The sequence below is a fragment of the Cotesia glomerata genome, linkage group LG3, assembly GCF_020080835.1.
Source record: "Cotesia glomerata isolate CgM1 linkage group LG3, MPM_Cglom_v2.3, whole genome shotgun sequence".
NCBI classification, from domain to species: domain Eukaryota; kingdom Metazoa; phylum Arthropoda; class Insecta; order Hymenoptera; family Braconidae; genus Cotesia; species Cotesia glomerata.
The window spans coordinates 10,858,901-10,882,508 of NC_058160.1; the positions used below are offsets into that span (position 1 = coordinate 10,858,901).

The 23,608-nt window shown below is 33.9% G+C and overlaps 5 protein-coding genes across 9 annotated transcripts in view; 1 reads left to right on the plus strand and 4 right to left on the minus strand.

Moving 5' to 3' along the window:
• The window catches only part of LOC123262228 (phospholipid-transporting ATPase IF-like), a 24,893-nt gene extending 16,827 nt beyond the window's left edge, over nt 1-8,066 (plus strand). For all 4 annotated transcript variants that reach the window (XM_044724378.1, XM_044724377.1, XM_044724380.1 and 1 more), the window contains 12 exons: nt 2,807-3,421; nt 3,587-3,729; nt 3,787-4,026; nt 4,083-4,225; nt 5,293-5,452; nt 5,589-5,897; nt 5,970-6,156; nt 6,261-6,406; nt 6,464-6,567; nt 7,401-7,614; nt 7,681-7,856; nt 7,921-8,066. In XM_044724378.1, the coding sequence (XP_044580313.1) occupies nt 2,807-3,421; nt 3,587-3,729; nt 3,787-4,026; nt 4,083-4,225; nt 5,293-5,452; nt 5,589-5,897; nt 5,970-6,156; nt 6,261-6,406; nt 6,464-6,567; nt 7,401-7,614; nt 7,681-7,737 (2,318 nt within the window). In that variant the 3' untranslated portion in view covers nt 7,738-7,856; nt 7,921-8,066. The remainder of the gene's footprint in view (nt 1-2,806; nt 3,422-3,586; nt 3,730-3,786; nt 4,027-4,082; nt 4,226-5,292; nt 5,453-5,588; nt 5,898-5,969; nt 6,157-6,260; nt 6,407-6,463; nt 6,568-7,400; nt 7,615-7,680; nt 7,857-7,920) is intronic.
• Nucleotides 7,674-8,697, minus strand: LOC123262234. Its single transcript, XM_044724387.1, has 3 exons — nt 8,363-8,697; nt 8,112-8,282; nt 7,674-8,032 (listed from the first exon to the last, which is right to left on the minus strand). The coding sequence occupies exons 1-3, from the start codon at nt 8,414-8,416 to the stop codon at nt 7,952-7,954; spliced, it is 306 nt and encodes a 101-aa protein (XP_044580322.1). The 5' UTR covers nt 8,417-8,697; the 3' UTR covers nt 7,674-7,951.
• Nucleotides 8,698-17,951: 9,254 nt separating this feature from the next.
• LOC123261167 lies at nt 17,952-19,438 on the minus strand. The gene is made up of 3 exons (XM_044722681.1): nt 19,332-19,438; nt 18,159-18,905; nt 17,952-18,088 (listed from the first exon to the last, which is right to left on the minus strand). The coding sequence occupies exons 1-3, from the start codon at nt 19,380-19,382 to the stop codon at nt 18,026-18,028; spliced, it is 861 nt and encodes a 286-aa protein (XP_044578616.1). The 5' UTR covers nt 19,383-19,438; the 3' UTR covers nt 17,952-18,025.
• A 483-nt stretch (nt 19,439-19,921) lies between these two features.
• LOC123260992 lies at nt 19,922-21,158 on the minus strand. Its single transcript, XM_044722413.1, has 3 exons — nt 20,834-21,158; nt 20,063-20,749; nt 19,922-19,971 (listed from the first exon to the last, which is right to left on the minus strand). Exons 1-2 carry the CDS (start codon nt 20,882-20,884, stop codon nt 20,063-20,065), a joined length of 738 nt encoding a protein of 245 aa, XP_044578348.1. The 5' UTR covers nt 20,885-21,158; the 3' UTR covers nt 19,922-19,971.
• A 179-nt stretch (nt 21,159-21,337) lies between these two features.
• LOC123261153 lies at nt 21,338-23,399 on the minus strand. Of its 2 annotated transcripts, none has more exons than XM_044722669.1 (2): nt 23,349-23,399; nt 21,338-21,697 (listed from the first exon to the last, which is right to left on the minus strand). In XM_044722669.1, exons 1-2 carry the CDS (start codon nt 23,355-23,357, stop codon nt 21,437-21,439), a joined length of 270 nt encoding a protein of 89 aa, XP_044578604.1. In that variant the 5' UTR covers nt 23,358-23,399; the 3' UTR covers nt 21,338-21,436. The 2 variants fall into 2 exon arrangements, with proteins under 2 accessions (XP_044578604.1, XP_044578603.1); XM_044722668.1 differs by lacking the exon at nt 23,349-23,399 and adding an exon at nt 21,763-22,185.
• Between the last annotated feature and the right edge of the window lie 209 nt (nt 23,400-23,608).

Genomic DNA, 23,608 nt, shown 5'->3' on the forward strand with positions numbered 1-23,608 from the left:
CTTACATGATCTCGATTTTTAACTTTATTGAAAGGTAATCGAGTTAGCTTGCCATTAATACAAGCTTCACAAATCTTATCATTAGGATTAATTTCTATTATTTTTTCTACATCCTCTATTATATTAAAACTCTTTAATTTAATGAATTTATCTCTACTTATATGACCTAACCTTTCATGCCAAATATCATAATTTGATTTCTTAGTTTCGGGAATTTTAACAACAGAATTTATTTCAAAATTATCAATTATAAATTCTATTTGTGTTAAATTATTTAATGGCTTACCTTGCATAATAAGTATACCATTTTTACTTATCTTAACCCCTTGTTGATCAAATAAGACGACCATGCCTGATTTTTTAAGTTTGGAGACTGACAGAAGATTGTATGGTACTTCTGAACTGTAGAGGACTTCTCCAATTGTTGCCTTGACGCCTTGATTTGTTGTCACGTTGATGTCACCTCGCTTAGTTGCGGAAATAGACTCTCCACTCTTAGCAACTGAAATTTTGATTGGTCTTCCAAGGTAATCAAAATTTCTTGCGATGTCCTCTCGATTTATTATATGGTCTGATGCTCCGGAGTCTAACAAAAATATAATTTTATCATTATCAGATTCGATTGATTTACATTCACCAGCCATGAATGTTATCCTGGTTTCAGAATCTGGATCAATCGCTTGAACACATTGAGCAGTTTTATTCTTCTTCTGATCATTGTACTTTTTACACCGCTTATAATGAACGCAGTTTTTCATTAAATGTCCTTCACGACCACAGTGATAACACTTAACTTTAGTTTTGCCTTTAAATGACTTTTTAAATGGTCTACGCCCCTTTTTAAATTTTGATCCATCATTTTGATGAAAAGAATGTTTAATTTCATTATTTTTATCATTGTTATCTGCCACTAACACTTTTACACTGGTATCACTGCTTCGTCTTTTTAATTTAATTTCATGGTTTAATAACCGTGATTTCACGAAGTCCAAATTTATATTATCTTCCGATAAAGTTTCAATTGCAGTGACAACACCGTCATATGAAGGTGGAAGTGTATCTATTAAATGGATCACTTTGTCTGCTTCATCTATTTTTGCTCCGGATGCTAAGAGATCATTGATGTATGTGTCAAAAATGGAAAAATGTTCCATTAGAGACATCTCAGCTGCTAATTTTAAATAGAAAAGTTTTTTTTTCTTTAAAATTATCTGAGTTGGAAGACATTTGCGATCATAAACAGAATCGAGTTTGACGAAAATGTTTCTAGCATACTTTATATCGGTAAAATGTAATAATGAGTCCGCCAGAAGTGAGCCGATAATGCTGTGCGCGACGTCGTTCTTTTTGATCCATTTTTCTGTCGGAACTTCAGGAATTTCTTCATCAATTATGGACAGTATATGATGTTCCTTTAGAAGAAGACGCACTCTCTTTTTCCATATACTATAATTGAATCCGTTAAAAGGAGTTATACCTCTTTGAGTTTTTACACTTGATTTTTCCATTGTTTTTTAAATTAATAAATTAACACTCAAAAAATAAACAATTAATTTCACTTATGATTACTAATTAATAAAGTATTTAATTATTTTAATTGTTTGAAACAATTTCACCACAATTTTCTTTTAACAATGTACGTGTGATAATCAACTGTCACTTTGAAACTTACAAAATTGATTTTCAACACAAGCCGTTATTAAATAAATAAAATCAATTTTCTATTTAAATCACTTCGCGTTACCTGGGCCCGTAACCTGTAGAAATTTATGGATAGGATTAATAATAAATAAAGTATTTAAGACAATATTATTATCCACATAGAGTAATTCAAATAAAATCTTTATTTGAAAAAGGAATCGTATCGAGAGAAGTGTCGTTACTTGACAGAGTTTAGTCGCAGAATAACTATAATGTTAAAACTATTTTATTATGAGGTCTAACCCTCTGTATTGTCCTCAGTAAAACACATGTTTTTCTTCTTAACTAAGACCGTAATATTTGGTTGTACTGTACAGTGTAAAATAGAGAGTCCTTTGTACAACTCAAGTACCTAAGGTCATAAAGTCAGGCCTATACAGGCTTTCTTATTCTAGCTGCACAAATGTGCCTTAAATGTGTTTTTCACATTTAAAAACTAATAAAAGAAAATACGTTATTTTTCTAAAATAAATATTTCTAAGAACTAAATATCTAAAATATAAAACTAAAAGTTTGTAACTGGAATTTATTTTTGCTCAGAGAATCCAACAGTAAACATAACCAATAGAATTAAAAAATTTATTTTAAACAAATGACAATCGAATAGAATAAATTTAGTTACAATAAAAATTCATTATTTCTAAGTCAATAAAATATAGGTTCTGGATAAGTAATCAGTGATTACTAATCACCAACATATATATCATACACTAAAACCTTCTCCGAAATTCGCTGCATCTTATGGTATAAGTATTATTCCGATCGGTTCAGTAGTTTTCGCAGTATAACCGGACAAAAAAACCGGCTCTCCATTTATTAGTATAGATAAATGAAAAATATATTAAAATGCATGTGGGTACTCAAATGAAAGCTCTTGATGAGTGTAACATCGGGATGAACTTATATCTTTAAAAAAGTCAATAGTTAAGAAAGTACAGTGCAATTTAACAAAAGTCATTATTTAATAAAGCAAAATTTCATTTATTTATAGTTCACAAGTTACGGCAGTCACATAGTGACTGCAAGGTTGCTAGTCATCACTTATTTATTTATGAATTAATTTCTTCAAAATAACAATTATAAAAAAAAGAATTTAATCCTGCAGAATTACAAAAATTTCTGGGTTCATTATTTTTCCACTGGGACCTTGAAATGTATGACGAGCGTAATAACCAACCAGCAGTAGTGAACACATCAGACTTAAACGAAGACCTGGGACAGATCGAGTACTTATTAACTGACAAAACGGGAACTTTAACAGAAAACCTAATGGTGTTCCGTCGCTGCAGCATCAACGGAACGATGTACATAGAAAAAGACTGTAATGGAAAAATTTACGAACTTCCATTGAACGGAAACGAGCATGAAGCTACAAAAGTAGTGACCTGGCCGCCAGAAATTTGGCACTTCATGATCGCGTTGTCACTCTGTCATTCAGTCCATGTCGCTCCTCCGATGATTATGGACGGTGTCGTAGCGCGACGCACTGCCTTCCGTGAGAGCTTTCGCCATAAAACGATCCGACGAGTCAACAGCTCGCTGCTGATGGATCCAAGTTTGCCTGAGTATCAGGCTGCTTCTGCGGATGAGAAAGCTCTCGTGGAAGCGAGCGCCAGGTGCGGAGTTGTTCTCACTAAGTATGAAGGTGACTTATTGGAAATAAAAGCTGGAGATCAGTACTTGAGTTTTACTTGCCTGGAAATTTTAGAATTTACTTCTGGTGAGTGGAAAAATTTTTTCTAATTTTTTTTTTTAATAAATAATTCAATTTTTAAATAAAATTTTTTTTAATTTTTTAAATAAAATTTTTCTAATTTTTTAAATAAAATTGTTTTAATTTTTTTTAATAAAATAATTTTAATTGATTAATTAATTTTAATTACAGAGCGTAAAAGAATGTCTGTTATCGTGCAAGATTCTGCTAATGAACTGTTGCTTTATTCAAAAGGCGCTGACTCGGAAATGTTTCCGCTGATGCATGAAGGAAAAATCCATGAAACTAAGCAGCATGTCGCTGATTTTTCACAAGTAATTCAGAATAGTACATTGTATAAAATTAATTTTTAATTGGTGGATTGATTGCAGAGAGGACTTAGGACGCTGGTAGTGGGCTGCAAAAAATTGTCAGTGCAAGAATATGACAAGTTTATACGCCTGGCGGAACAAGCGAGGCAAATAATTGGCCCAGAAAGGTCTAAACAGGTGGAAAAGGTTTATTTGTCGGTAGAAAGAGGAATGACTCTGCTTGGAGCCACTGGTATTGAAGACAGTCTTCAGGAAGGTGTCGAAGAAACATTGGAATCGCTTCGAGCTGCTAATATTAAAGTAATTTGTTTTATAATTTTTATTAAAAATATTTTTTTAATTTTTATTGTTTATAGGTTTGGGTACTGACTGGTGATAAAGCTGAAACCGCTGAAAATATTGCGTTTTCTTGTGGACATTTTAAAAGTGGTACCGAAGTATTGAGACTTATGGGACAATCAACAGTACAAATTTGTTTTATCACTTTGACGAGTTATGAGTAAGTTTAATCTATATATATTACTAACAGTCCGCCCCGGCTTCGCATGGGTATTGAACAAAAATTTCAAAATTAATTATAATATAATATAGCCTGTGTCACCCGGAGATAGTGTAGCTTCCCAACAGTAAAAGAATTTTTCAAATCGGTTCAGTAGTTTCGGAGCCTATTCAATGCAAACAAACAAACAAACAAACAATCAAATCTTTCCTCTTTATAATATTAGTATAGATTAAGAGAATAAGAAAAATTTCGTGTCCAGGATAGTTTTATGATAAAATCGGTTTTTTTAGTGAAATTTAGTGTCATTGTGAAGGTCTTGATTTGAATTTGTGCCTTTTCAGGGTTTCATATCTTTCTCACCGACAGTCAATTTATTATAAGTATTTAGACTGAATTCGAAAATACTCTATCTCTAGACATATAATAAAGAAATGACCTTGTATTTTGAGAACTATTGACATTTTTAAAGATATAAGTTCACCTTGACATTACACTCATCGAGATCTTTCATTTGAGTAACCACATAATTTTTTCATATATTTATATATATTACATATATGTATATATGAAAAATATATCAAAATGCATGAGGGTACTCAATTGAAAGTTCTTGATGAGTGTAACATCGGGATGAGCTTATATCTTTAAAAATATCATAAGTTAAGAAAGTACAGTGCAATTTAATAAATATCTTGTGAAATAATGACATTTTTAAAGATATAAGCTTACCCCGACATTACACTCGTCGAGACCTTTCATTTGAGTACCCACATCAATTTTTCATATATTTTATATATTTATATATACATGTATATATGAAAAATATATCAAAATGCATGTGGGTACTCAAATGAAATCTCTTGATGATTATATCTTTTAAAATGTCAATATTTAAGAAAGTACAGTGCAATTTAACAAAAGTCATTATTTAATAAAGCAAAATTTTATTTATTTATAGTTCACAAGTCACGGCAGTCATATAATGACTGCAAGGTTGCTAGTTAGTAATCATAAAATTAAAATTATTGTACTATGTTTATAAAATTAAATAAAAATTTTTCCAGGCGAAGAATGAAATTAGAGCCCTATAAACAGTATGGATTAATAATGGACGGCGTGAGCATGGCAATAGCTTACAATCATTGCCCCGAATTATTGAGAATAGTCGGAATGTCTTGCGACGCAGTGGTATGCTGCCGTATGTCGCCGTTGCAAAAGTCAGAAGTAAGAATATTTTATTTTCCGCGACACATGACCTTAGTGTCAATTACTTGCTCAATTAATCATTAATGATATGATTTAATAAAGTAAAAGTCTTAATTTACTCTTTGTCTATTGACTATTGTATGTTCGGTTTCAGATTGTGCAGTTGATAAAAAATTCAAAGAGGCATCCGCTGACAGCGGCTATCGGCGACGGCGGCAACGACGTATCGATGATCCAAGAAGCGCACGTGGGTATTGGAATTATGGGCAAAGAAGGCAGACAAGCTTCAATGAACGCTGACTTTGCTCTCGCTAAATTTATGTATTTAAAACGCGCGTTGTTGATTCACGGCCATTGGTATTATGTAAGACTGAGTATATTAACTCAATATTTCTTCTATAAAAACGTTGTTTTTATCACGCCTCAAGTTTTTTTTGGTCTGTCAAATGGATTTTCTTCTCAGGTATTTTTATAATCTAGAAATTTATTTTTTGTTTTAGCCTTTGATTAATTAATTATTAATTTATTTTTTCAGGCATTATATGACAGTGTTTTTTTGATGGGATTTAATATTGTATTTACTTCAATGCCAGTACTTGCATTTGGTTTACTTGCGCAAGATTATTCAGCTAGTAAATTAATTAATTATCCGCAGTATTATACTTTAAATAAAAAAAATAGATTATTATCAATTAATCAAATAATTATTTGGATGTTACTGGGTATGTTATTATTATTATTATTATTATTATTATTATTATTATTATTATTATTATTATTATTATTATTACTATTATTTTTAATTAAAAATTTTTTAACTTTTCAGCGTTATGGCATACAAGTGTAATATATTTTGGAACTTATACATATTTTAATATAAATCCAATAATTTTAAGTAACCCTACAATGGCTGATTTTGCATGTTTCAATACATGTATTTTTCATCTAGTTACACTAGTCACTAATTTAGAGGTAATTACTCTTTAAAAATTAATTTATTCAATTAATAATCATTGCTATTTATTTCAGTTATTATTTAGAAATTTATATTGGACATTTCCATTTCTAATGAGCGTAATTATATCCGAATTACTTTTTTTCATAATTGCTACTGCGTACTCTTCAATCAATATGTAAGTTAATAATTATCTATATTATTAAGAGAATAAGGAAAATTTTGTGTCCAGGATAGTCATATGATAAAATCGATTTTTTTAGTGAAATTTAATTTCATTGTAAAGGTCTTGACTTTAATTTGTGCCTTTTTAATGTTTCATATCATTCTCACCGATAGTCAATTTATTATGATAAGTATTGAAGCTGCATTTGAAAATTCTCTATCTCTAGATACATAATTAAGAAATGACCTTGTATCTTGAGAACTATTGACATTTTTAAAGATATAAGTTCATCCCGACATTACACTCATCGAGACCCTTCATTTGAGTACCCACATCAATTTTTCATATATTTATGTATATTACATGTATGTATATATGAAAAATATATCAAAATGCATGTGAGTACTATTTTATTGTTTTTCTGTGTGTTTATTCGAAATTAGACCAACACTTGAGCTTGTTATTGTATGCGCTAATAAATAAAGTACGAAAATTTCTTACTGAACATTTGAATTTTTTGTAAATATTCTTTTAAACGGTTATTTTGTCGTTTGGTAATTTCTTCGTCGGTTATTTTATCGTTTGGTTATTTTGTCGTTCGGTTATTTTGTCGCGGTCATTTTGTCTGCGGTTATTTAAGTGTGACACCTCTTTAAAAACGTCAATATTTAAGAAAGTACAGTGCAATTTAACAAAAGTCATTATTTAATAAAGCAAAATTTTATTTATTTATAATTCACAAGTCACGGCAGCCACATAGTGACAGCAAGGTTGCTAGTTCACCATTAATTCATAAACAATTAAAATAGTAATTAAATTTTTTTTTATTTATTTTTTTAATACAGACAATTCAATAGCCAAATGTTTGGAGTATTTGTTGAATTAATGTCTTCCCCGACATTCTGGTTGTTGACAATTCTAATTATCCCCATATGCCTGATACCAGACTTTTTAATTGCCGTTTACGAGAGTTACAGACCTTCAAAATTAAATTATCAAGATACGCGAGAGGAAAATATTCAGGATAATCACAGTGAATGGAGCACACCTTCATCTGAAGTAATAAAAAATTATTTATTATCAATATTTAATTTTTACAATAATAATAATTTTTTTTCTTCGTAGGAGAGACGATATAATTTAACGCCTTGGCGAGGCACTTTTACGTTTACAAGCAGTTAGATTTATTAACTTCATTTTACAAATTTTTAAGAATTAGCTGATGTAAATAATTAATGAGAAGGCCAAAAGCCTGCCGAACAAATCGTAATTTAATTACATAATGATCACCAGCAATAATGTTGAGTATTAAATTAATTTTCAAATAAAAATAATGAAGATGATAATAAATTACTTGATGATTAGATCTTAGATCCTATTGCGCTGCTTTATGATGTTAATACCAACACCAGGAGTAATCATCGTCATCATCATCATCATCATCATCATCATCATCATATTCCTCGCAGCCCAAAAGCTGTAAATAAACGGAATAATTAATTTAATTTATATATTTTTACAAGTACTTATTGAATTTAAATAATTTTGTCAATTACTTCCTCTGCGATTGCGTAAATGTGATCAGCAAAAGTCAAAGGTTTCTTCGTGGTTGTGTCTGGCTTTGGGGTTGTAGCCATATCTCCCGTACCTGGCATAGGGCCCACACTTGTCATCGGGTCCGCAGTTGTCAAAGAGCCCGGAGTCGGTATAGGGGTCTGGCATAGAACCTATAAGTAATTGATTAAATTAATTAACACCTTTGAAGAATAGAAACAATTTAAAAAAAAAAAAAAAAATAATAATTTACCTGGCTTACGACGTAGACCCCAAGAATAAAAAATGACAACTTTAAACCAATCATCTTGTGTTACCAGTGAAGAGTTTAGTTCGGCAAAATCACTCCAAGTGTGTTCAACTATCAATTGCCAGGCATTTTATATCCGACTTCTATGAATTATCAGTCCATCATTCTAGATTATCGATACAGTAGCCTGACACTTGAACAAATATTATTTAGCAACTTATTGAAACTATCGTGTCAATACTGCATCAAGATGTATACATGTAAATTAATTCGGTCACATAGCTTGCTTAATAGTCACAAATATTTTAATAATTATGGTGTTATCGGCAGCTCAATAAACGGCACGTCAGAAATTCGGCTGCGACACTGTTTGGTTTCTTTGTTAAGGCGACCTTCAAACAACATGTATTTTTTATTCAAGTCAAGGGAAGTATGATAACACGAAATTAGTTCATTCACTAAATTTTTGAATTATTATTACATCTAGGTCAATTTCTTAATTTAATTATTTATGTTATTTTTTATTGATATTTTTACTCTTTTAATGTATATATTAACAAATGTAAAATATTTATATCTAATTTTAAGACTTTTTTATAAAATTTTAACTTTAATACTATTTGAAGATATAAAATATCTTAAAAAATTTTTTAATTAAAAATATTTGAACTCTGTTAATTTTTATAAAAAAAAAATTTATATTTTATAAACACACTTCTTATTTCTTCTTCAATTTGTAAAATAATATTATAAAATAGTAAATTAATATTTTTAATAAACTTAAATCCGAGAAAAGATGCTGATAGGTCCTTTTTATTGAAGAAATCAGTATATACTTCCAGCGAAGATAATTTCAGCGACAATGATGAAAACAAAATCATGAATGTGTGAAATAAAAAATAAAAATTTTGGAAAATCCAAAAGTGCACGCCTCATAATCTCATTTTCCATAATAAAATTGATTAAAATAAAATAAAAAAAATCTTCGCGTCATTGTCCACCTAGAAAAGAGAAGGTGCTGCGCATGTATTGTAAACGAACCTCATGTACATAAATATGGATGTACAACCGATTAGTGGATTTTTAGTTTATTGCTAATTTTAAATGAACTACGTTGAATTCGACCGTGATCTTCGAAAAGACAGTTTTAAATCATACTGAAGCGTATAAAAAAATGGACGATCAGTTAAGTTTTTCGACAGTTATCGTGACCACGCCGGTTTGCATACATACATTTTACAGCCGGGTGTTAAAAAAATAATTTTTTTAAACATTTTTTTTATTTATTTAAAAAGCAAAATATCATAAGTGTTGAAACTAGTGTTTTTCCATTAAATTTATGTGTAAATATTGTTCTACAAGTGCGATAAAAAATAAATAGAGACAATTTTAGTTCAAGAAATCGGATGATTTTTGTAAGGCGAGTGTAGAGCACAACCTCATTCGCTTCGCTTATGAGGTGTGCAATAAGCTGAAGTTCTACAAGACACAAATTATTGTAAGCATTACTATTATACAAGGTGTCCCAAAAGTAACGGACGCCATTGTAGCATCTGATGAAAAAAATAATTCTGAGACGAAAAGTCCTTAGTCATTTTTTAATTAACCGCATAGATAATTAATTATTAATTAAAAATAACGTCTCTTTATTTGTTAGAGAAAGAGCGCTAGTGTCCAGTAAAGTATGTGCCAAACAAAGACACAACTAACTGTATGACTAACTAGCTTCTATAGCTAACATAGTCATACATATTTACTTACACATTCACACGTGCAAGCGTCTTCGTTTGGAATGCACTTGACTGGACACTAGTGCTCTCTCTCTAACGCATAAAAGGACGTAATTTTAATTAATAATTAATTATCTATGCGTCTGATTAAAAAATGGCTAAGGACTTTTCGTCTCAGAATTATTTTGTTTATCAGATGCTACAATGGCGTCCGTTACTTCTGGGACACTCTGTATACTAGAAGAAATGTGTTAATTTATTCTAAAAATAATTTATATCCATATGCTAAGTAAATCAAACTTGAATATAAAATCCATCCAATTATTCAAGGTATTTAAATTTTTAGATCATTTACTTTCTATAATTATATTCCTGTCAGTCTATTCCAGATGCTTACATAAAAAAGTAATATATCTTTTAAAAAAGTAATATATCTTTTAAGATAAAAAGTTATTAATTTATTGAACTGACAAAAAATCTATCATTAATATTCACAAAAACTAGATAAAAAAAATTAGGAAAACGGTTGATCCTGAAGGCCATCCCTGCAACTTCCCGCCAATTCTATACCTAAACGCTAAAAATTGCACTTATGACGTTTTTGAGCTCTTCGAGCTCATAAATACAATTTGTGTGTTATTTTGAGCTTTCCGAGCTCAAAAAATAGCTTTTATAAGCTTTTGAGCTCAAAAGGCTGATAGAAGTTTAATAAAACAGTATTTTTTGAATTTTCAAACTGCAATAACTTTTGAATGAATGAACCGATTTTCACGCGGTTGGTGGTATTCGACGCAGTTTTTAAGCTTCATGAAGAATCTTCAAGTTTAAATTGATAGAACGAAAAATTTCGGAGTAATTAAAAAAAAAACACTTTTTTCGGTTTTCTTTCGTCAACGATAACTCACGAACGAATCAACCGATTTTGACCGGACTGGTGGCAATCGACGTCGTTTTTTTATGTTGAGAGCTGATTAGTTTTTGGAATTGATCGGTAAAGCCGTTTAAAAGTTATTCCAAAAAAACCACTTTTGAAAAAAATTTTTTTTTTAGTTTTTTTGCGATTTCTCAAAATCTACCGGTTCGAATTGGTCCAAATTATATTCAAAATCTAAGTTTGGTCAAGCCCTTTCGAATAACACCAACCGCGATCAAATCGGCCCAGCCGTTCAAAAGTTATGAGAGGTTTACACATACACACACACACACACACATCTATACACTCGGGGCAGAAGAGATACTGCTACCGGGCGCGTCTCCCCGAGTGGATGGGAGAACGCTCGCTGTCCTTGGATGACACTTAATCTCTTAGTTGATGAGGTACAGCGGGTAGGAGCCAAGCAAAATAACCAAACAAAATAAGCTCCCGTGGACAAAACTACCCTTTAATGGGTTGGTCACACTAACTGACTTAGCAAGACGATTGGTTCCTGCTGTAACTCACTGGGAGTGTCCGGAACCTGTATCGTAGTTTCCGACGATGCAGGCCACGGCTGATGTGAGCTTGCTCTGCCGAGGTGAAAGTTGCAGCAGTGGATCAGGAGCCAGCCACTTCGGGCCTTGATCAGGAAGTACGCAGTGAGTGTTAGAGATCGGAATCTTCACCGCTCCGAGCGAGTCTAGTCCGTCCGTGTATTCCGGGATTGGCTAAGTGTCGGCTTGGCCTCAGGGAACTGGGGTAGGAGTACTATCTCCGAGGGTACACCCGTTCCTAGTTATGACAACCCGCTCCACTCCGTACGATGCACTGGTAAATCAAAAAAGTATGAGTAACCCACAGGAAACAAACAAGAGTGGAAACGGGCTACATGCCCAACAAGCAGCGATTGAAACGAGCGCTGAAATGAAGCGGTCACAAGCGTTGGAACGCCTAGAGAAACTGACCAGAGAGTTAAATGTTTTCGTTCAGTCAAAGGTCAACATCCACAAGGAGATAAAAAACAAGACGACTAGTGTAGCGAACGCACTTCAACGTTTCAAAAAACTGGACGAAGAATGGCGCTCATCATTACACCGCACCCCTTGTGCTACATCGGAGAGAAACAGTCAAGTGGTTGTTGAAGAAGCGATGGGCACTGGAGCCGAAGGTGACGGAGAATCAGTCGCTGAAGAAGAAAGTGAAACTATCACAACGGCAGAGACTGAATCCTTTGACCAAGACGGCCGCATCCTAAGGAAGTTGAAAAGAAAAATTCGTTCTCCCGAAGGCGGAGCTTTTCATACTCCCAAGAAGCTGAAAGACCTTGGACCTGGTCATCCCATCAAGAAGCAGGAAGTGGTTAAGGATCTTCCACAAAACTTTGGAGAACAGAACAAGAAGCCAGGCTGGGAAAAGGTGCAGTCCAGAAAGGACCAGAAGAAGGAGCGCAGGAAACTGCCCCCAGAAAAACCTCTGGTGCCTCCACCGAAGCCGAACCAGAAGCAAAGAAGAACAGCAACGAGACCGGAGGCACTTATTATACGTCCAGCGAACAAAGATAAGTATTCTGAAATACTTACACGGATCAAGGCGGACGTTCGCCCAGATCAGGTCCGCAACACAGTCGAGAAGATACGCAGGACCGCGACAGGGAACATTTTCATCACGCTGTCGAAAGGCAGTTGTGATAGAGGTAAAGACCTGCAGAAGACTATCGCGGGAATACTTAAGGAGGACGCAAATGTCATTAGCACAGGACCTGAAGAAGACCTGGAAATTCGCGATATTGACGATACTACAACTAAAGATGACATTATAACAGCTTTACAAGAGGCAACTGGAAACGATTGTGGTATAACAGTAGAGGCCATTAAAATTCGTAAGGTCTTACGTAGCAGAACACAAATTGCGTCGGTGACTCTGGCAGCAACGGTAGCGCAGAAAGTGGTAGGAGAACACGGCAAGATTAGGATCGGCTGGACCAATTGTCGTATTAGAACAGTACTAAGACCAGTCCGATGTTATAAATGCTGGTATTTTGGACACCGTGCGGTTCAGTGCACAAGTGAAGTCGACCGCTCCAAACTTTGCATTAAATGTGGAGAAGAGGGACACAAAATCGCCGAATGTAATAAGCCTGCTAAATGCGCACTGTGTGCGGATCAACCCGGTACAGAGAATAACGCCCATCATGCCGGCACAAGCAGATGCCCAGTATACCAAGAGGCACTCAAGAAGATAACTGATAAACGAAAATGAGAATACTGCAGCTAAACATCAACCACTGTGAGGCGGCACATGATTTGCTCATGCAGACAGTACGTGAACAGAAGCTTGACCTTGTGCTTATATCGGAACCGTATAAACACCTCGGCGGCCAACCATGGGAAACTGACTGCACCACAAAAGCTGTCATATGGTCCTGTCGCAAGCTCCCCTTTCAGAGTGTCGTTAACAATGGCAGCGCCGGCTTTGTAGCAGCATCGGTAGATGGCATCCGCTTTTACAGCTGCTACGCACCACCTAGCCTCACTATTGTTGAATTCATGGACTTTCTGGATCGACTGACGGAGGACGCGAAGCAGTACTACCCAGTGGCAATAGCTGGAGACTTTAACGCCTGGGCAGTGGAATGGGGCAGCAAACACACCAACGCTCGAGGTAAAGAACTACTGGAAGCTTTTTCTACGTTAGATGTAGTATTGTTAAACAGCGGCGATGCGCCGACGTACACTAAAGGAGACGCAAGTTCTATTGTGGATCTTACTTTTGTCAGCAGCAGCCTCATCAGAGGAAACTACGACTGGAAGATGATGGAGATCTACACGGCCAGCGATCACAATGCGATTCTCTGGGACGTATCAAAGGACCAGAATCCTAGAAGACCGGCTAAGAAACTTGACATCGTTGGGTGGAAGGTGAAATCCTTTGACCCAGGTGCTCTAGCAGCTGCCCTAAATAGTGAACCGCTTACTACTGGATCTGCAGAAGAAATGACCAAGGACAACGAAGGGAGTAACCCAGGCTTGCGACACCTGCATGCCCCGTAAACGGGGCATGAACCAAAGACCTTCGGTGCACTGGTGGAACGAACACATCAGCTTCCTACGGAAAGAGTGTCTCAAGAAAAGAAGAATATCTCAGTGTGGTTATCGGCGGCCTGACTCAGCGGAACTAGTCGCAGAATACAAGAAAGCTCATCGACATTTAAACAAAGCCATCAAGGATAGCAAGAAGAACTGCTGGAAAGAGCTAATCAACGAGGTGGACAAAGACTTGTGGGGTAGACCTTACAAGGTAGTCATGGCACACCTGAAATATTAGCCAATGCCGTCTCCTACGTGTCCTCAACTCTTACAGAAGATCGTGACTGCGCTGTTTCCACGACAGCGCGTTTTCAACTATCTGTTGACACAGGACGAACTGAATGATATTCCACCTGTCACGAAAGAAGAACTGATGGAAGCTTGTAACCGCGTCGGGAATAATAAAGCACCGGGATTGGACGGAATCCCTAATAATGCCTTGAAAACATCTATTAAAGCAGCGCCAGCGTTATTCCTCGACGTCTACAACATCTGCTTGAAGGAAGGGATTTTTTCTCGGAAGTGGAAACAACAACGGCTGGTACTACTTCCTAAAGGGAAAAAGCCACCGGAAGAACCGTCATCTTATCGTCCACTCTGCATGCTGGATACAGCCGGTACGATACTAGAACGTATAATCCATCAATGATAGAAGCAGTTGTCGATCCACTCTTAGCAGACAATCAGTACGGATTTCGGAAAGGACGATCAACCCTGGACGCGATCAACCTGGTTGTCGGTATAGCCAAAGACGCAATCGCCGGTACCAGATGGAAGGGGGGAACGAAGAAATATTGCCTGGTGGCAACTTTACACATAAAAAATGCCTTCAACTCCGCCAACTGGGATTGCATCATGCAAGCCCTTCAAGAGATGAACGTACCAGGATACCTACGAAGGATAGTCGCTAGCTACTTCACAGATAGAGTCCTGAGATATGACACGAAGAATGGTCCAAAGGAGTATGATGTTACTGGAGGTGTACCGCAGGGTTCTGTTCTCGGTCCACTTCTCTGGAATGTCATGTACAACGGATTGCTGAGACTGAAACTACCAAGAAATGTCAAACTGGTAGCGTACGCGGACGACGTAGCCGTAGTAATCGTCGCCAAGCATCTTGATGAGATAAAACATATGTTCGCTATCACTTTTGAGCGAATTAACCAGTGGATGGACACAGTAAATCTACAACTGGCTAAATAGAAGACCGAGGCTGTACTTATCACTAGCAGAAAAGTGGTGGAAACGATCAATCTAAACGTCGGAGACCAAGGAATCACATCCCAACCATTCATTCGATATCTGGGAGTGATGCTCGATGCCCGACTTAACTTCAAACAACAAGTTGAACACGTGACCGCCAAAGCATCAGCAGTAGTAGCCCACCTAGTACGATTGATGCCCAACATCGGTGGCCCGAAGCAGACAAGGAGGTCATTGCTATCATCCGTAGTTACATCGGTCCTTACATATGGTATATCCATTTGGGCCGACGCACTTGAGATCCAAGAATCATGGAGGAAAGCATGTCCAGTTTACCGACTGAGCGCGCTAAGAGTAGCCAGCGCCTTTCGAACAATATCAGAGGAAGCAGTGTGTGTCATTTCCGGAACTTTGCCGCTCAGAGTCCTAGCTGAGGAAAGACGGAACCTTTACCAACGAAAGAGGACAACCGCACAAAGTGCCGAGGAACTCAGAGCTAAAGAACGGCAGAACAACATCGCACGATGGCAATCGCAGTGGGACGCCGCGACAACAGGGAGATGGACACACCGTCTCATACCGAAGATCGACGTTTGGCTAAACCGAAGTCATGGCGAGGTCAATTACTATCTGACGCAGTTGTTGTCAGGACATGGATGTTTTCGGACGTATCTTCACCGCTTCAAGCATGATGATTCACCGGAGTGCCCGTCCTGCCCAGGAATCAATGAAGACGCGGAGCACGTTTTCTTCGAGTGCCCACGATTTTACCCACAGCAAGATGAGCTGGAGATGATCCTAGAGAAGAAAATCCAACCAGAGACAATAGTAGAAGCAATGTTGTCATCAAGAGCCTCCTGGAACGCCATCAGCACATTTGCAATAGAAGTCCTCATAGACTTGCGTTCCATCGAAAGAAGAAGAGCAAATGACAACAACTAGAAGAAAGGTAAAATAACACCTTAGCTACCAGAAGAAACAGCAGTAGCTAGAACCTCCACTCACGAAGTAATGCCTAACGGCGGTTTCCATGAGGGATTAGGGGAAAGAGGAAAAGGGGTTTAGGGTTTAGTCGGTAGGGGCACTAGCGTCGAGTTTTAGTATGACACTGCGTCGAGTCGCCACATATCCAGGCCAAACAACTATGCCTAGAATCCGTAAAAACGATCCCCCCCCCCTTAAAAAAAAAAAAAAAAAAAAAAAAAACACACATCCATACATACATATATACAGACATACAGACACCATCGCGAGAATAGTCAGGGAAGCTTCCTAGGACCTCAAAACGTTAAGATCTGATTAAAACTCGATTTTCGGAAAACGGGGTGAAAACAGTAACTTCCCGATTTTTGAAAATTTTCAATTTTCTTAGCGGGAAGTTAAAAATATCAAGTGTTTAATTATTCAAGCTTAATTCTAAAAAGTTTGGGAAATCCAAAAGTGCACGCCTCATAACGCTCATTCATTTTTTAAGAAAAAAATAAATTGTGTAATTGATAAAAAAAAAAAAAAACGATAATAATTAAGTAATTTTTTACAAAGTATTTTTTATCTATATTGCTATCTATAACAGCTGTTCCACCAGATCCAAAAAACTCCTTCGGGGACGAGCGCTTTTTAGCCGTTCTCTTCGGATTTCCTCTTCGGTTCATGCCTCGCGGAATGAAAATGAAAGAAAAAGGTCTACCAATAATAATCAAAACTGTCTATATTTTTAATTCATTTTTATTATAAAATTTAATTACTACTCATCAGTGCAATAGTGATAAGTGTTATTTATAAATATTGGAGTATCGATTAAATTTTTTTTGCTGAAATAAAAATAAAAATTTGCAAATAATTAATTTAATTCCGAAGTTTCGCTGCTAGACCGCGCTGTTTGGTTGCGTTGAAAAAAAAAAAGAAAACATCAAAAAAATATTTATTTCTTTAGAAGACGATGTCTTTGTCAATGAAGAAAAAAACATTCTTTTAACCGAAGCCTCGATGCACGAAGATACTATTTGTAGCAAAATGCATCCAACTTCACCAAAAGACTCAACTTGACGATAAAGTTGTTGCTAAAACTACTCGCAAATCAAAAGATTTTTCGCTATTTTGTCCTTATGCGATGCTATCTGTGAAGGAATAAGTAAAAGCTTTTGAGAAAGTATCGCGGAATTATAGCAAAGAACAAACTGGAAGCACTAAACAGAAGTACGATGATAAATACAAAGAAAACGTGCTGTCAAATTTCGCTCAAAAGTCGTGTCTGCCGCAGTCTGTTAATCGCTTAGCTTTGGCTCCGGATGATGTGAACGTAACATCAGTCTTTACCAGCACTACTGCAGCGACTACTTCTAGTTCTAAGCCAGAAATGTGAGTCACTCAAAACCGCTGCCCCTCGAAACAGCTTTTTTGGGATTCGAGAATGTTATGGGGAAATCATCGTCTCAGTGAATAATAATTGAATATGATGTTGAGTCATTAATTATTTTATTTATTATTATTTGCATTAAGAAAAAAATTATAGAATAAAAAAAAATTAATTTTCATACAGTGCAATAAATGACTGTAAAAAAATAACTTTGAATTTATTTAACTATCAGATATAAAAATATACATTTAATAACATACATTAAATAATTTAATTGCAATATATATTAATATGGTCATTTTTATTTCTTCCCAATTAGGTACAAAAAATTAACAATAAAATAAAATATAAAAACAATTCAGTAATAATTAAATTTTAATTCATCAGTGAATTTTTGTTGCCATTGGGTCTGAGGACGCCCCTGATTGAAGCCTTCATCTAAAAAGCAAAACAAAATAATTAATAAAAAACTTTCTAACAATAATTAATAATAATAAAAAAAAATTACCCGATCAAGAGAGTCAGCGATTCCTAAATTAATTTTAGCCCAAGCTCTGACAATGTTACCAATTATCGTCGGAGGTTTCGTGGAAGTTTCTGTCTTGATTTTATCCAAATACATTTTGATAATCATTTGCTCCTCTGAACTGAGCGTCGGCCAACTTGGTTTCTGAGTCACTGCAGCTGGCGTCACTAAACCCGTCACTGCAACTACTGGAGCTGGAGTCATCAAGCCCGTCGCTGCGACCATAGTTTCTAATTGAACTGCGTGACTTTCCGCGTTGTCAGCCTCTTTTTTAAACTCTTCATATTCCTTCTTGAGAGTTTGAGCTATTTTTTGAGCAGAGGCGAACTCTTGTTCATACCTTGTAACATTAGCAGCTGCCATTTGTATTTTTTCCTCCATTGAATCTTTTTTATTTTTTACATCATCGAACGTCACCTTGGCATCATCTCTTGCAGCAACTAAACTTTTATCCGATGGAGCTTTACTCATAGATGCTTCTTTTGCTGTTAAATCAGCCTGAACTTTCACAAATTTATCAACCAAACCTGACTTTTCTGCATCTAATGAAAATTTGGTCCTCATAGCTTCAAAATAACTACTGTATTTATTGTTAAGATGTTCTGAAGCTTGCTTCGATTTCACAAGAGCGGTCCTAGCAGCTTCCGACTTTTCATCTGCAGTTTTGCGCGCTTTTTTTGCCGACTCTAGTATTTTGTCGTATTGTTCTGAATTCGCTGCAGATATAGCCTTAAAATTTTAAATACAAAACTGTGAGATTAAAATTAATTTAATATTTTTTGTAACAATTAAATTGTGGCGAAAAAAATTGACATTTAGAAATTTTAAAAAATGAAAATTGCAATTCTTTAAATATAATTTTTCGGAAAAAATTTGATTAAAAAAAAAAAACTAAAAAATAATTAAGTGACTGCTAACTTGAATGTTATAAATAATGACACTTAAGTTGACAGACATTACAAATTTTTTTATAATTTTATAGCAATAAAATTATAAAAAAAAAATGTAATTAAAAAATCCCACATATAAAAATTAATAAAAATTATAAGTGAAAATTTTTAGAAGCAATTTTTCATTGTAATTGATTTGTTATTAAAATTTTTAAAATTGACAGCTGACGGCTAACTTCTGTATCATCATAAATACTGTACTTACCTGGCTCAAAATAACTACAGCAGAAGCAACTAACAGCACGCGAGCGATCATTATTATCGAACTAAAAAATAACCGGACTTTGATGAACTGCTCAAGTAAAAGTTTCACTAAAGAATGATTATTTTGTTCGATTTAGCGACTATTTATACTGATATCTAGTACTACATCTAACAACTTTTTCACTAGAAGGCACTTGTACAAATACTGTTGATCACTTTTTGATAGTGTTATAATTTTACATTAAAAAAAAAAAACATTCTTTTTTTGTAGAACACATTTGTGTGAGCTTCCCTTGAGCAACAATTTAATATGAGTGGTCTATTATTTAAAATTTTGTAGGTTATCTTATTTTTTGTAAGTATATTCTTCAATAAGAAGACATATTTTTCTATTTATTTTTTACTTTTAAAATTATATTTTATCAATTATTAACTATTTAGTTTAATAATGAAGGATATAAATTTATTTTTAATTATTTTTTTAATACTATAAATAATTATCAAGTTAGATTTAAAATTTTATCAAAAATTTTATTGATGTCCAAAAATTAAAAATTACATAATATAAACAAAATATTTTTATATTTATTTATTTATTAAAAAAGCTTCTTCAGTTTCACTTCAGCTGGCATAGAATAATTCTAGAACAGAAAAAAAAATAAAATCAGAAAAAAATTCATCATTTAAAAGCTGATCTTTGCTTATTTTAAGTACCATAAAAAATAAAATTACCTAAGCGGCCGCTTTAACAAATTCTTTTTGTCCTTTAATCCAAATTTTCTTCATCCTTTCGTACAATTCTGAAGAATCAGAAAGACCAGGCACCAATTCTAGAAGTCTATTCTTGAAGTAATCAACACAAGCTTTCTGAGCAGCATCACGAGTCGTCAATTTTGGATAGATCTTACCTAATTCAGAACAGTTTGCCGTAAGTTCAAGAGCTGCTATGACAGCTTTTACGGCATCTTTCTTCATCTCTTCAGCATTTTTCACCGCGTTTTGAGTTTCATTGTAAAAAGTTTCCCATTCGAGTTTAGCAGCCAATTCAACATCAGTCAAATTTTTAATCTGTTGATCTGAAAGTTTCTCCATTTCTTCAATTTGCTCAATCAAATTTTTCGTTAAAGCCAGATTTTCTAGAGCCTCTTCATCAGTTTTACCAGCCAGTTCGCTGATACTGTTTTCTAGTCTCTTCTTTTTGCCGTCAGTTATTCTTCTCACCAGCTCAACTTTCAATTTATAGTCATTGCTATTAACTCCAGCGGTGTAGTAATCGTTGACTTTAGTTTCTAGAACGAAATTAAGTTTGGCTGCTTCTTCGGCTTTTAAACTAGCGGTCAAGACTTTTATTGTCGCTTCTTCTTGTGCGTTGAGGATTTCTTCCCTCTGTTCTTCTGAATTCTCAGCCGCTGAATGAACCTTTGAGGAAAAAAAAATTTAGTTTTAATAATTAAGTACGGTGAATTTTTAATAATAATATTAATAAAATTAATTAATAATTACCACATTCAGAAGTCCGAAGAAAGCGACGATACAAAAAGCCCGTAAGAACATTTCTTCTTTTGAAAATTCGATAAATATCAACGAGATTGATTTTATGAATAGTTCATTTGCTGTGGTGATCTTTATGGAGTTACCGTATATATATACTGATTTCTACTATAAGTGACACTAAAAAACTATTCAACAAAGTCTGTAGAGCACTTGTGCAAATATGCTTCTTATCACTTATCATATTATCATAATCATAGTTAATTATTAATAAAAACTCTTACAAAATTAAGACGAAAACATATTTTTCCGTCATTGCCGGAATTAATTTACATATTACAAAAGTTTTTTTTTTTTTTTTTTTTTTTTTTTTTCAGGTGAATTCAATATCGTACTGTGACATACTAAGTAAATATTATATAGATTTTCTTCTGTAACTCAATCAATGGTATATGGTATAATATTATTTACATTTTTACAACGTAAGAATACATTATTAAAATCAATATATGCTTCTAAAATATTTCATATTATTATTGAGTAAAGTTACAAAATATTTGATCTATTTTTGAACAACTTTTTAAAAACAAAATTTTTATTTTATTTATAAAAATATCATCCCATTATCCCGTCAACAGAAATAGCAGGATTAAAATTGACCATGGAATTTTCATTTTGTTGCGACGAATCAATAGCAAAATCTATCAATTGCTTAGTTAACAATCCAACTTGATTGGTCCAATTGAAAATATCCTGAACTATCTCCTTCGCTGTAATTTGGGCATCTTTAACCGCTGCAGCCGCGCCTGCCACTGATTTATTAATCATCCCATTGACTTCTGGTAAAATTGGAGCTTTTGCAGGCGCTGGATTCACCTTCAATATTGATTGTCCATTAGAAGATCATTTGTAATAATTAAAAATAAAAAATATTCACTCACCTGGTCATAAATGAAAAGACTGAGCAGCAAAGCGAATAAAAATTGGCAGAACATGTTAAAGAATTTCTTCAGAACACAAAATTGAGAGTGGAAAAATTGCGATAAGTCTCTCTATTTATATTTAGGTAAAGTGATACTTTTTCTACGTAAGATTGACATCGACACTTGGATAAATAACATTTATAAATTTGAGTACCGACAATATGACAAACAATTATTTCTTAGAAATTTTTTATAAAAATTTAATTATATTAATTTTTAGTTCTTTCACTAAAGTATAATTTTGTGAATTATTTCCAATGTTTTTAATCGCTTCAATAATCTCATAAAATTAAAATTTTTTTAGCTCCCCATTTGTTACAATACGTCAAATCGGATGACATGTTATTAATTTAAAAATAATTCAACAACTGAGTCAAGAAGATATGAAAAAAATATTTGTGTCATTTAAACAACAATTATTTATACCAAGAAAGTTCACTAACTTTTAAATTGCTAAAAAAAAATATTTATTTTTATTAAAATTGAAATAATCTTTACGTTTAAATACTTAAGTTTAAAAAATTTTGTCACATTTTGCAATTTTTACATTTTTAATATATATTATTAAGAGAATAGAAAAAATTTTGTTTCCAGGATAGCCATATGATAAAATCGGTTTTTTTAGTGAAATTTAGTGTCATTGCAAAGGTCTTGACTTGAATTTGTGCCTATTCAAGGTTTCATATCATTCTCACCGATAGTCAATTTATTATGATAAGTATTTAGGCTGCATTCGAAAATACTCTATCTCTAGATACATATTTAAGAAATGACCTTGTATCTTGTGAACTATTGACATTTTTAAATATATAAGCTCATCCCGGTGTTACACTTATCGAGACCTTTCATTTGAGTACCCACATCAATTTTTCATATATTTTATATATTTATATATAAGAATATATGGAAAATATATTAAAATGCATGTGGGTACTCAAATGAAAGCTCTTGATGATTGTAACATTGGGATGAATTTATGTCTTCAAAAACGTCAATATTTAAGAAAGTACAGTGCAATTTAACAAAATTCATTATTTAACAAAGCAAAATTTTAATTTTTTTTAGTTTGCAAGTCACGGCAATCATATAGTGACTGCAAGGTTGCTAATATTAATTAATTAATTAATTATTGGATTTCAGGTTTATCTTGATATAAAATGGATGAACAGAAGAAATCTAAAATACCCTTATGGCAGGAACAGGGTGGAATAAATTCAAGTACTCGTCCCTGGGATAATACTCTAAGGGATGTTACGTGAAGCATATTACTAAAAAAAATATAATTGGAAATAAAAAATTATTTTTTCTAAAAAGAAAAAAAATAATGAGTTTCAAAAATAGTTCAGTGAAGTAATGTGGTAATGCTCATTGTCCGTAACTAGTTCGTCGGAAAAAAATTACAATAACTAGATAGAAGGGAAGTTTATTGTCCAACCAGTTTCAGTACTCAGCGTTAGTTGGCAAATTTTTGCCATATGTGTGTATAGAGTCATATGTGGAAGTAAAAAACTGCATGTGCATAAAGTCTATTCACATATACACACCTCATACATAGTTGTACATGAATATAAAATAATTCAGTGGTGTATCTTTATTCACAGATTCGGTAGAATCTGGCGCCAAGTTCCGTTCAAATCCGTTGTAAACGGAGCGCCAGACTACCGACTATGTTTACTGTAAGCAGAAAGGTTTTTTGAGGCTGCGAAATTTTATTTAATTCTACGGTACTTTTTTTACCCAATTTGTTTATCATAACAGTAATTCATAATTTATTTCACCGTTAATTATAAAATACGTTCTAAAA

Bases quoted from the DNA above. Each gene is read 5' to 3' on its own strand.
- LOC123260992 (XM_044722413.1), bottom strand. From the start codon at position 20,884: ATGTTCTTACGGGCTTTTTGTATCGTCGCTTTCTTCGGACTTCTGAAT. The intron at 20,750-20,833 runs GTAATTATTAAT...TTTTCCTCAAAG, and splicing joins TCTTCGGACTTCTGAATGTG to GTTCATTCAGCGGCTGAGAA.
- LOC123261153 (XM_044722668.1), bottom strand. From the start codon at position 21,816: ATGTTCTGCCAATTTTTATTCGCTTTGCTGCTCAGTCTTTTCATTTAT. The intron at 21,698-21,762 runs GTGAGTGAATAT...TCAATATTGAAG, and splicing joins GTCTTTTCATTTATGACCAG to GTGAATCCAGCGCCTGCAAA.
- LOC123261167 (XM_044722681.1), bottom strand. From the start codon at position 19,382: ATGATCGCTCGCGTGCTGTTAGTTGCTTCTGCTGTAGTTATTTTGAGC. The intron at 18,906-19,331 runs GTAAGTACAGTA...TAAAATTTTAAG, and splicing joins CTGTAGTTATTTTGAGCCAG to GCTATATCTGCAGCGAATTC. The intron at 18,089-18,158 runs GTAATTTTTTTT...TTTGCTTTTTAG, and splicing joins TCGCTGACTCTCTTGATCGG to ATGAAGGCTTCAATCAGGGG.
- LOC123262234 (XM_044724387.1), bottom strand. From the start codon at position 8,416: ATGATTGGTTTAAAGTTGTCATTTTTTATTCTTGGGGTCTACGTCGTA. The intron at 8,283-8,362 runs GTAAATTATTAT...AATTACTTATAG, and splicing joins GGGTCTACGTCGTAAGCCAG to GTTCTATGCCAGACCCCTAT. The intron at 8,033-8,111 runs GTAATTGACAAA...GTTTATTTACAG, and splicing joins TTTACGCAATCGCAGAGGAA to CTTTTGGGCTGCGAGGAATA.